Genomic DNA, 12,780 nt, shown 5'->3' on the forward strand with positions numbered 1-12,780 from the left:
CAGTTTGATTTACGTTTTCATCAGAATCATCTTTATTTGCTAAGTATGTCCAAAAAACACAAGGAATTTGTCTCTGGTAGTTGGAGCCGCTCTAGTACGACAACAGACAGTCAATTGACAGAGAACACTTTTGAGCCATAAAGACATTGAGAAAAACAGTCACTGAGCAAAAAAGAGTTGAGAGTTATCTGGTAATGCCGGTACATTTATTTTATTTATTTTTTTTTTTTACAATTGTGCACCAGTCCTCTAGAGCAGTTCAATGACTAATCTCGCAATAGTCCGGTGCAATGACCATTGTGCAAAAGGCGCCGAGACTTCAAGGAGTGTATGCAGTTTAAAGTGACGAGTGGTGCGATAATCTGGGACAATGTTGATTGTGCAAATGTTGCAGATACTCCTCAATCAGTGTGTAAATGGGGCAGATGCTACTCTGGCATGAGTGACCAGTATTGGTCAACAACAGATATGCAAATAGTGCAGCGTGGCGAGACTACTACAGTGAGTGCACGAGTAGTATACGTTAACGTCACAATCAAACTATTTTTGTCTCGTAAAGGGCACCACGTCTCTTTTTTGTGTGTGTAGAATTTAGGAAAAGTGACGAAAAACTTAATCGGTCTTATAATCTGAAGGTTGCTACATTTAGGAAAAACGAGTTCTCCATTACAGAGGTCTTGTCGTATCCAAACACAAACGATACAGGTAGTGGTTTTATAGAAAATTTCATGAAGTCTAACGGGAATCTACAGGAAACAATACAGGTGTCTAACTCCAGAACAAAGGACAGACAAACATTGGTAAAGGAGGCTGGACTCGGGGTGAAAGATGGTGGACGATGTACAGTGAGCAATGCACAGATTAGTATTTCAGGATTATGGAGGCCACTGTGCTCTTAGGACCCTTAAGTGCAGCAGACATTTTTTTTTTTGTAACCTTGGCCAGATCTGTGCCTTGCCATAATTCTGTTTCTGAGCTCTTCAGGCAGTTCCTTTGACCTCATGATTCTCATTTGCTCTGACATGCACTGTGAGCTGTAAGGTCTTATATAGACAGGTGTGTGGCTTTCCTAATGAAGTCCAATCAGTATAATCAAACACAGCTGGATTCCAATGAAGCTGTAGAACCATTTTAAGGATGATGAAGAAATGGACAGCACCCGAGTTAAATATATGAGTGTCACAGTAAAGGATCTGGATACTTATGGCTGTGTGATATTTCAGTTTTTTGTTTTAAATAAATCAGCAAAAATTTCAACAATCACGTTTTTTCCCTCTCAATATGGGGTGTTGTGTGTAAATTAATGGGGGAAAAATTTACAAATGGCTGCAATATAAAGAGTGAAAAATTTCAAGGGTTTGAAAACTTTCCGTACCCACTGTATGTGTATGTTGGGCTGGCAGTGAGACCAGTAATTGGGGACAGGGTTGAAGCTAACACTACAGCTACACAAATAGAGTTCTCAGTAAAAATCAAAAGAAACAAAAAAAAAAAAAAAAAAAAGGAGAATTTCAACACAGCTCTACAGAAGAAAAAGAAAGAAGAGGAAGCTAGCTTCAACTTAGCACCCTGGGGGATAACAGTAATGTGTAGAACCTGACTAATCAGTCAAGGAGAAGGAAGGTGCTAAATAGAGGATCTAATCTTGATGACAGAATGAAGTCCTAGTCTAGATTCAAAAGGGGTTGTAATTTAGGTCAAGGAGGACCTCTTCCACTGTCTGTATGGGGTCAGGTTCGGGTTCAGCCGTTCTATTCCTACGGAAGAGCTTGGACAAGCCTTGGAGTGCTGTTCTAAGCAGTTCCACAGCTTTTGGGTCTTTTGGCAGGGCAGGTAGGCTATGCTGAGAATCATGCAGTGACTGAAGATGGTTAGGGCCACTAAGTTAAGGTCTGTAGCAGATCAGGAATGAACAAACAAGGGTTTTGGTGTCTTAGCATAGTTGATAGTTGATTGTCAATTGCCTGAGTTCCTTCAAATTTAGTTTTGGCGAGAATTTCAGGGTCAAATTCATATTGGTGTTGTTTGAAAAATTTAGAAATCACAATTTGGCTGTCAGGCGACAGGTGGTGCCGGGTGACATCCTCGATATGCAAGGTGGCATTTCTGGTCGCTGATTGGGCGAGCTACAAGGAAGGCTTTCCCTCGGAACTCAGGATTGACATGAAGAGCTGTGGAGCTTGTAAGGAAGAACCCTAGATGGGCTGGATGAGTGGGGCCTGTCAGGGCCGTAGACTGAATATCGTATTTTCCGGACTACAAGCCGCTACTTTTTTCCCGCGCTCTGAACCCTGTGGCCTATGTAACAATGCGGCTAAAATATAGATTTTTTTATATAAATGTTAGATATATTTTAGTAGTTATCATTTATTTGCTTAGCTTGCATTAGTATTTTGCATTAGTAGCTTGCATTAGTATTATGGACAATATTTAAATAGAAAGATGTCTCGCCTTCAAGAAGATGACTCAGCAACATTTGATGGAAGGGCGCCTTGACCAAGGACGTGATCGGATGTGGTCGGGGACGGGACAGGTGTCGTCTGGTCCTATGTTTTGTGTTGTGTCTTAATGCTTAGAATATTATGTCTTGTAGAACTCTCCTATTTTCAAATAAATGTAGGAGCGACGGGGGAGATTGTTTAGAGCGTGTTGAGAGGCTGTAACCTGAACAATCTCCCATGCGCCCTCCTCATGAGTAAAATGACCAACGTCTTCATTCCTTTTGTGTTTATTCATTATAATGTTTGGTGAGATAAATCCAACATTAAATTGGTCCTTCGAGCCGGATGTCAACACACCCGAGGATTCCAGTTGTGGAGCCGACACCCAGTTAAGAGACCGTGGCCACGGCAATTGAGACCCTTTCCGGGACTGGTCTTCGTTCTTCTCAACTGGGATCTGAAGGTTGACGACAATCCACAGGATTGAAGACGACTGGTGAGTTAAATTTTTTAAAATTTTTTTGAAGAATGAATGTATCGCGCGACAAAGAAGTCTGCGGCGAAATAAACCTTGTGTAATACTAGTCACTGGCAAGTAACTGATGGACGGCGGAGTCCGACAAATTCCGCATGGACGGCGGAGTCCTATACGTGCTAAAATTCCGTGTTAAAATAAAAAAAAAAAATAAAAAAATAAAGGACGGCGGAGTCCTAGACGTACTTAAAATTCCGTGCCTTCGTGTTTCCGTGTTTCCATGTTTTCGTGTGTTTGTTAAAACGTTACTAATATCGTGTGTGTGTGTGTGTAAAAGTTTGGATGTAAGAGACTGGATTGTAAGTGACAACTGAGTTTGGAAGCAGAGGCAAGAAACCTCCGCCCCATTCGGGGTAGAAGGTTGAGGTTTACCAGAACTCAGACATTCATTGTCACCCAGTCATATTTTGAATAAAGTCAGTATTAGGTCACTCTAGGTGCAAATAAACTGACTTCCAAATTCACAAAAATGGGAAACAATAACAGTAAAACGAATCCAACAGAAAGCCTGACGTGTAAAGATTGGAAATATGTACAACTACAAAACCCTTCCAAAATAAAACATTTAAACACGTGGATAACCAAATACAGTTTCGCTGGCCAGCTGAATTCGAGAAAATTAGTTCAACTTCGAAACAAAATAAAGGAACGGCACAATAATAATATATCACAAATGGGAAAAGATGGATTTGACGACTTACTTTTTTGGCTAAATATGGCGTCTAAAAGAGAAAAGGAAGAAGAGAAAAAGAAAAACTTAACAGATGAACTAAAAGAGCAAACAGAAAAGGATAAAAATATATTGTTCCAAAGACAGGAAGATGACGAGACAGGACTAAAGATAAGAAATGTTAAAACAAAGATAGTTGAAAAACGAAGTGAAAAAAATGATGAGACACAAGCATCAGCGCCCTTGTACCTTGTACCCGCCCTTGTAATTATTCCACAGTTCATGTTTTTGCACAATATTGGGATAACAGAGGAATTATTACATCAACAGGGAAACCAGTAACGCATGCTGAATTACTTAAACAATTGTTACAGGCAGTGCAGCATCCACGAAAAGTGGCAATTTGCAAATGTGTTGCACATACATCTGGCACTGACAAAATTTCTCGAGGGAATGCATTTGCGGACAAAACCGCGAAAAAGGCAGCCTATAAACCATTTTTGGGTTTAATAAAAAATATTGAGCAACAGACCTTAGATGACCAAACACTAAAAGATATGCAACAACAGAGTCCACAACAAGAACGCAATTATTGGGAAAAACGAGGTTCAAGGCTACAAAATGATATTTATATTAGCACAGAAGGGAAACAAATACTTCCAAAGAACCTATTCAAATGGGCTGCTATATTGAGCCATGGTGTGTCACATGTCTCAACAGGAGGGATGGTGGCACAGATACATCGACACTTTACAACCTATGGTTTCAATTTATATGCAAAGAATTATTGTAGAGCATGCATGATCTGTGCACGACATAATCCTCAAGGGCAATTACGACCTACTAGAGGTCAATTTCCAGTGCCTACATACCCCTTCCAACGCATTCACATGGATTATATAGAATTAAATCAAAGTGAAGGAAAGAAATACTGTTTGGTTATCATAGATGCATTTTCTAAATGGATCGAATTATTCCCAACAAAATCACCTGATGCTCTGACGGTGGCAAAAGCACTATGTAAAGACATAATTCCAAGATATGGCATACCTGAAACCATTCACAGCGATAATGGGACTCATTTTGTAAATCAAATAATCAAAAAAATAGGAACCATGTTCCACATTAATTTGAAAAAACATTGTGCTTACCACCCTCAGAGTGCAGGTCTCGTGGAAAGAATGAATGGGACAATAAAAAATAGATTGAAAAAATGTATGGAAGAGACAGGAAGGTCATGGACACAGTGTCTGGACCTCGTTAAAATGTACATCAACATTACAAGTACCACAGGTTTAACACCTTACGAAACATTGTTTGGAAGACCTTATAGACTTCCGTTGTTTAAACAAAAATGGGAACTTGATGACGAAACAAACTTAGCTGATTACATGAGAAAGTTGTTAGAGAAACAAAATGATTTAAAAGTATCTGCTGAAAGTAAACATGTTTCCCAGCAGGAAACCAAGTTGGTTGGACCGGGAGACTGGGTCCTAATTCGAAGCATCAAAAAGAAGCACTGGCATTCACCGAAGTGGGAAGGACCGTATCAAGTGTTATTGACAACTCCAACAGCCCTAAAAATAGCAGAAAGAAATACGTGGGTTCATTTAACACACTGTAAAAGGGTCATTTCAGCTGAGTACTCAAATAGGGAAGGTGAGCAAAAGTCTGATAACGGAGCGGGAGCAGATGTGTAGATTCTGAAAACGCTTGCTGGTCAGTGAAGAAAAAGACACCAACCCGTTTAGTGAGAACTCAGCAGAATGGCACACCCACGTTGGTTACGAGATTCGATAAGCTGTTACGCAACAACTTTGGTTACTATAGTGTTGGTTTTGTTTATGTGGTACGTGGGAAGTCCCACACTAAACGATACAACGCATTTTTTAGATAGGAAATTACCTACCAACTGGACCAATATGACCAACCCAATAAAAAAAAATGTTGAATCATTAACTCGTACCAAAAGGAGTACAGTTGATGATCAGAACTGTGGGAATAGCTTCCAAATGCGGCAAAACAGGTTAATATTTTGTGCCCCCCGAAATCAAGATACTTTAATCATAATTCCATATGCGGCTCTCACCAATGAAGCTCAAGAGAATGGGCAGAATTGGGGAGATAAATATGACTGGTATGCATCTATAGGCTTTGGATGGGAATACCTCATTGGTGAAACAGGTTATGATTGGTCCAATTGGTCATTAAAAGCAGCAAAAGAACATAGAAAGAAGTTTAACTTAAGCAAAACGACCCATAATTTAATATTGACATACAAGTCGAGTCACCCAATGTGTTTGATGGTGAGTTTGTGGGCATATACTGGCGGAAAAGATCCCCACTTCCAAGTAGCATTGTGTTATGGGAACCGCGTTAAACCAGAAATGCCATTAAAAACTTCAAAGAAAGGTGGACACATGTTAATGGTTAACAAAATAACTACTGATGATTGGTTCCTTGTAGTCACAGGAGTTTCAGGACAAAATAACAATTGGTTACTATTGGTGGAACAAGCAGCAAATGTAGCAAAAAAAGATTGTGTGGTTTGCATGGGTCCAAGGCCTTTGTTGCGAATAGTTCCGGCACAATTATCACAAAATTGTATTATTCCATTAATGAACGCTACTGTACCAACTAAGGGATGTAAATCATGGGATCGTATATATCCCGTAACAGAAGCAGATAAAAACAAACCGATGTTTTCTACTCTAGTAGCACCAAATAATTTCACTTGTATAAACATGATTAGTAAAGGCAAAAAATTAGGACCACTGAATGACACACAGTGTAAAGTAACCTTAAAAGTCGGACCAAATTTTATGCCAGTATCACGGAGCGACATCTGGTGGTGGTGCGGAGATGATAGACTGTTTGATAGATTACCTAAAGATATATCTGGATTGTGTGCTATTGTCACTTTGATATTGCATGTGTCAGTATACCCTATCCCTGTTCAAGATTTAATGAAAAGGGCACCAATGTTTTTGTCTAATCTAGAACATAGACAAAAAAGAGATTTGTCCTGGCAGGGGCAAAATAATCCGACGTACATCGACGCCATAGGTGTTCCTCGTGGGGTTCCAAATCAATACAAATTGGCTGACCAAGTTGCAGGAGGATTTGAGTCTTTCATATGATGGTGGTGTACGATTAATAAAAATGTTGATAGGATAAACTACATCCACTTCAATGTACAGAGATTAGGAAATTGGACTCAGAGTGGGTTGGAAGCTGTACATGAGCAGCTCAAGGCTACCTCTTTAATGAAGTTCCAGAATCGCATAGCTGTCGACATGCTCCTCGCAAGAGAGGGAGGTGTTTGTGGTATGTTTGGAGAACAATGTTGTACATACATTCCAAACAATACTGCTGCGGATGGCAGCTTGACCAGAGCCATCGATGGTCTACGGACCCTCAATCACAAGATGAAGAGCCACTCTGGGGTAGACACTTCTTTGTGGGACAGCTGGATGGACGTTTTTGGTAAATATAAAACCCTAATTTCACCAATATTGATATCAATTGCTGTTTTTGCAGCCATTCTGACATTTTGTGGATGTTGTTGTATCCCATGCATTCGAGCTTTAATCAGTAGATTAATCACCACAGCCATAACCCCCATGGAGAACCGTATGGAGCTGATGTATCCATTACTGTTTGATAATAAAGATAATGATGATGATAATGATGATGATGATGATTATGCTTTAACTGATTTGTTTCCTGATCCAGATGATTACGATGTTTAAACTATAACATTCATGTATGACAAATCTACTCTGGGTGTAAATGTATTTGTTTCATAAAAATGATTCTACAGTTAAAAATCGAAATGAAGTGACTGTAAGATGATATGAGAATTTGTGCAAATACATGATAAACAGGAGGGAAATGTTAGATATATTTTAGTAGTTATCATTTATTTGCTTAGCTTGCATTAGTATTTTGCATTAGTAGCTTGCATTAGTATTATGGACAATATTTAGATAGAAAGATGTCTCGCCTTCAAGAAGATGACTCAGCAACATTTGATGGAAGGGCGCCTTGACCAAGGACGTGATCGGATGTGGTCGGGGACGGGACAGGTGTCGTCTGGTCCTATGTTTTGTGTTGTGTCTTAATGCTTAGAATATTATGTCTTGTAGAACTCTCCTATTTTCAAATAAATGTAGGAGCGACGGGGGAGATTGTTTAGAGCGTGTTGAGAGGCTGTAACCTGAACAATCTCCCATGCGCCCTCCTCATGAGTAAAATGACCAACGTCTTCATTCCTTTTGTGTTTATTCATTATAATGTTTGGTGAGATAAATCCAACAATTAATAAGTACGCAATAAGTAAGAACTTCTTTGAAGGTAATGCTTAAAACATGACCGCTTCCCATAACGCACCAGGGTTTGGCCATGCGCAGATGCCTCCTGCGTGTAGAAGACAACGCTAGTTTTTGTCACGCTCAAAGCAAAACTATTTTTTATTTTTCACACCCTCATCATGGAAAGTACAAGCGTATGATGCGGCTTTTAAGTTGAAAGCTGTCGATCTGTCCATCCAGGAGGGAAATAGAGCTGCTTCACGTAACTGGCCATGAGAGAACGCACTTCACCTGTGTTTTGAGCTGCACCGCTTCCGGACAAAAGCTTCCAAACAATGGTTATTTTTAAGCGATTATGCCAAAAGAAAAACTCCCAAAAGGCATAGTCGTTAAAGTTAACAAAAACGGTGGATGATAGAAAGCTTAATGACTGAATGTCTGACGGGCGTGTTACAGTAGGGGTTGGGGAGGATTTGTTTTCACCAGAAAAAAGCATTGCTTGTTTTGGACAGTATGAGGGACCATAACAGATTCTGTAAAAACAGCCATCAAGAGCTCAAACCCAAGTCCAGCTGTGATTCCTGGAGGTACAACAAAGTTTTTGCAGCCACTGGACATCAGTGTGAATCGTGCTTTTAAAGCGGCACTCCGAGGTGAGTGGGAGACTTGGATGACCAGCGGTGAGAAATCTTTCACAAAAACTGTCCGCATGCGAAGATCATCGTTTTCTGAGGTCTACCAGTGGATCTTAAAAGCGTGGAGCAGTGTAAAAGAAGCTACGATCACCAACGGATTTTGAAAGGCTGGAATGCTACGTGAGGAGAACAGCACAACTTAAGCGGTAACTGTGTCTCGAGATGAAAATGACATTGAGAGCGACAGAGAGACTGAAATGGTGTGTGACGAAGACGTTCTGTGGCTCTTCAACTCCAACACGGACAAAGACGACTTCAGTGTTTTCAGTGAACAGGAGGAGGATGAATAAAAACAATGACTTTTCAGTTATGTTTGAGCCGTTTTACTGCCGTGTTACAGGCACTGTTTGGAAACAAGATATGTAAATAAACATTTAAAAAATCTTTCTGTGTAAATATCTAATTTCACAACGTATACATCGGCGGCATATAGTCCGGTGTGGCTAATGTAAGTAAAAAAATAAATAAAAAAAATTCGACACAAAGTGGGCGCGGTTTATAATCCGATGCGCTCTGTAGTCCGGAAAATACGGTAATGTTATTTAAGCCGATTATGTATGAAATAAGAATTAATTAATTAATTTAGGATAAAGTAATAAGCCGGGAGCAATGTTTGCATTACTTCCGGTTTATCGTAATTTTGATTTAATTGTTAAAAATCAAACTAATGTCTCGAAAAGGGCACCACGTCAAATATTTAAAGTTTAACTTTCGGCGAAATGACGACAAACCTTTTTAATCAGTCTCAGAATCTGGAGGTTACTACACTGTATGACATTTTGAGTACGAGATTACAGAGATTTACTTAAATTCAGAACACACACAAAATACGACCAGGAGTGGAATTTTATGGTATATTTAATGAAACAACTACAACAAGAACATAACACTAAGGGTAAACAAAAGAAAGAAAATAAGGTGTACGAAAATGGAAAAGAGGACATAGGGTGTGGTCTCTAAACTAAATGAGCATCTGAGCGTTTAATGCGTTGAGTCAGAGCAAGAGAAAGCAAAGTTGGGATTTCGTATGAAGCTAGTAATTTCCACACAATTATTACGCACTGATGTTGTATATCATAGTAAGGATTGCAGTGTCGACTCACGAACGCTGATCAGCTGGTCTTTGGGGGTGGTCTTCCTCCGGACCTCAGGTGGAAACGAAGGAGGTTTGGTTGAAGAAAAACCAGATGCACAAAACTAAAAAGAAGTAGGAAAGTTTTTGTCCCATTTGGGATGCGCTCATAACCTCCCTGCCGGTTGACCTGGTGGCGAGCCGAGCTCTGGCCCTCAGAGGCGTGCGGGATCCGTCCGGGATGCCGGCAGATGCTCGTTGAGGCCCCGCCGACCAATCGTGGCTAGGGAAAGCGATCGGAGCCGCGTGGTCGACTTGTGTGATCGAAAACGCCGCCAGCTTGGTTGCGGCTGGCGTTAGCGCACGTGGTGGCACCCAGAGGTGCCCGAGGACAAAAAGGGAACAAAAGAAGGGGGCGGGGTGGCAAGAGGCCACCCAGCTGGCGAGATACCAGCACAGAAGGAAAAAGAAGCCTCAAGTCAACTCAGCTCAACTCTACTCCAGTTCTCCTCAGAAAGGTGTGAGTTTAGAGTTAAATACCCCAGGGGTGGGGCGGAGGAAGAGGGAGTGCTGACCGATACCAAGATGGCGCCTACAAGTGTGGTCACCAAATTGAAAAAAAAAAACACCCGGACTCACCCCTCATTATTCTCGGGGACTTTAACAAAGCTAAACTCAACCACAAACTCCCTAAATACAAGCAGCACATCGACTGTCCTACCAGGGAAAATAACATTTTAGACCACTGCTACACTACGGTAAAAAACGCATACCATGCTATACCTCGTGCAGCCCTGGGCTCGTCTGATCACTGCTTAATTCACTTAATACCGACGTACAGGCAAGAACTTAAATGCGCGAAGCCTACAGTGAAAACAGTGAAAAAGTGGACCAAAGAAGCAAAGATGGAACTTTAAAGCTGCTTAGACTGCACAGACTGGAGTGTCTTTGAAAATTCAGTGTCTTTTCAGCTGGCAGCCTGGATGAATACTGGATGAATACTGTTACATCCTATATCAGTTTCTGTGATGATGTGTGTCTACCAACAAAATCATTTCGCACATTCAACAACAACAAGCCGTGGTTCACTGCTAAACTTAAGCAGCTTCGCCAAGCTAAGGAGGACGCATATCAGAGTGGGGACAGGGCTCTGAAATAATTGAACTAGAAATCAGCTGACGAAAGAAATTAACATTGCAAAGAGGAACGATGCAGCAAAGTTGGAAAAACAGTTTAGCGCTAACGACTCTAAATCAGTCTGGCATGCATTCCAATCGCTGACTAATTACAAGTGACGATCCCCCCAAGCTGAGAACAATAGCACACTAGCCAACGACTTGAATACCTTCTACTGCAGATTTGAAAAGGACACTTTCACACCCACCAAGCCAGCCACATCACCGACCACAATCACACCTCTGACTCTGCGTTAACCATCCATGAACAGGATGTGAGACGCATCTTCAAACAACAAAAGATTAACAAAGCGATAGGCAAAGACCATGTGTCCTCATCCTGCCTCAAAGACCAGCTCGCTCCAGTCTTCACACAGATCTTCAATAGATCTCTGGAACTGTGCGAAGTACCATCCTGTTTCAAACGCTCCACTATCATTCCAGTCCCCAAGAAACCTGCAATCTTGGGTCTAAATGACTACAGGCCTGTCACCTTGACATCTGTGGTCATGAAGTCCTTTGAACGTTTTGTGCTGGACCACCTCAAGAGCGTCACAGGTCCCCTGCTGGACCCCCTGCAGTTTGCCTCCCAAGCGAACAGGTCTGCGGATGATGCAGTCAACATGGGACTGTACTTCATCCTAGAACACCTCGACAGTGCAGGGACCTAGAGTCTTGAGCGTGTTCAGCTCCAGGTTGTGTCGGCCGCACCACAGCTCCAGCCGCTCCACTTCCTGTCGATATGCAGACTCGTCACCGTCCTTGATGAGGCCGGTGACAGTGGTGTCATCTGCAAACTTCAGGAGTTTGACAGCTGGGTGTGCTGAGGTGCATTCGTTTGTGTTAAGAGCAGTGGAGAGAGGACACAACCATGGGGCGGCCCAATGCTGATGCTGCGTGTGGATGAGGTGGCCTCCCCCAGCCTCAACTGCTGTGTCCTGCCCGTCAGGAAGCTGTAAATCCACTTGCAGATGGCAGGTGAGATGCTGGGCTGGAGAAGCTTGGAGGAAAGGACGTTCAGGGATGATGGTGTTGAACACTGAGCTGAAGTCCACAAACAGGATCCTCGCGTAGGTCCCTGCACTGTCGAGGTGTTCTAGGATGTAGTGCAGTCCCATGTTAACTGCATCATCCGCAGACCTGTTCGCTCAGTAGGCAATCTGCGGGGGTCCAGCAAGGGACCTGTGATGCTCTTGAGGTGGTCCAGCACGAGACATTCAAATGACTTAATTACCACAGATGTCAAGGCGACAGGCTTGTAGTCATTTAGGCCCGAGATTGTAGGTTTCTTGGTGGAGCGTTTGACTTTCAATCTGGCCTTCCAATTCTTTCTGTTGATGAGTGGTTTGCATCTTGTGGAATGGCCTGTATATTTCTTCTTTTGAAGTCTTCTTCGAACAGTGGATTGTTATACCTTCGCCCCTGCTCTGTGGAGGTTGGCAGTGATGTCACAGACTGTTGTCTTTGGGTGCTTCTTCACAGCTCTCACAATGTTTCTGTCATCACTGCTGTTGATACCCTTGGCCAACCAGTTCGATGTCTGATGTTCAGTACACCAGTAGTTTTTCTTTTTCAGGACATTCCAAAATGTTGCATTGGCTATGTCCAATGTTTTTCGATTTTCCCTCTTCTCTCAGCTTTAAAATGGTTTGTTTATCTCCCATAGACAGCTCTCTGGTCTTAATGTTTGCTTAACAACAAATGCAGTTTTCAGAGGTGAAATCCAAAACAAGCACTATCGAATGTTTAAGAAAATCTAAAAGGCAACACCTGAGCGACTAGAAACACCCATCAATCACATGTTCCAATACTTTTGCTCACATGAAAAGTGGGTAGCTTCAAACAAAAGGGGCTCTGTCCTGAGTTGCTTAACACATAT

The 12,780-nt window shown here is 41.8% G+C and overlaps 1 protein-coding gene across 3 annotated transcripts in view; it reads right to left on the reverse strand.

Annotated features, from left to right (window-relative positions):
* Window positions 1–12,780, reverse strand: part of pycr3 (pyrroline-5-carboxylate reductase 3) — a 32,591-nt gene that overhangs the window by 11,901 nt on the left and 7,910 nt on the right. For 2 of the 3 annotated variants that reach the window (XM_061683294.1, XM_061683296.1), the window contains exon 5: window positions 3,678–3,698. The exons of the other annotated variant lie outside the window; for it this stretch is intronic. In XM_061683294.1, the coding sequence (XP_061539278.1) occupies window positions 3,678–3,698 (21 nt within the window). The remainder of the gene's footprint in view (window positions 1–3,677; window positions 3,699–12,780) is intronic. 3 annotated transcript variants of the gene reach the window in all.

This window comes from Phycodurus eques, chromosome 8 (genome assembly GCF_024500275.1).
Source record: "Phycodurus eques isolate BA_2022a chromosome 8, UOR_Pequ_1.1, whole genome shotgun sequence".
NCBI lineage: Eukaryota > Metazoa > Chordata > Actinopteri > Syngnathiformes > Syngnathidae > Phycodurus > Phycodurus eques.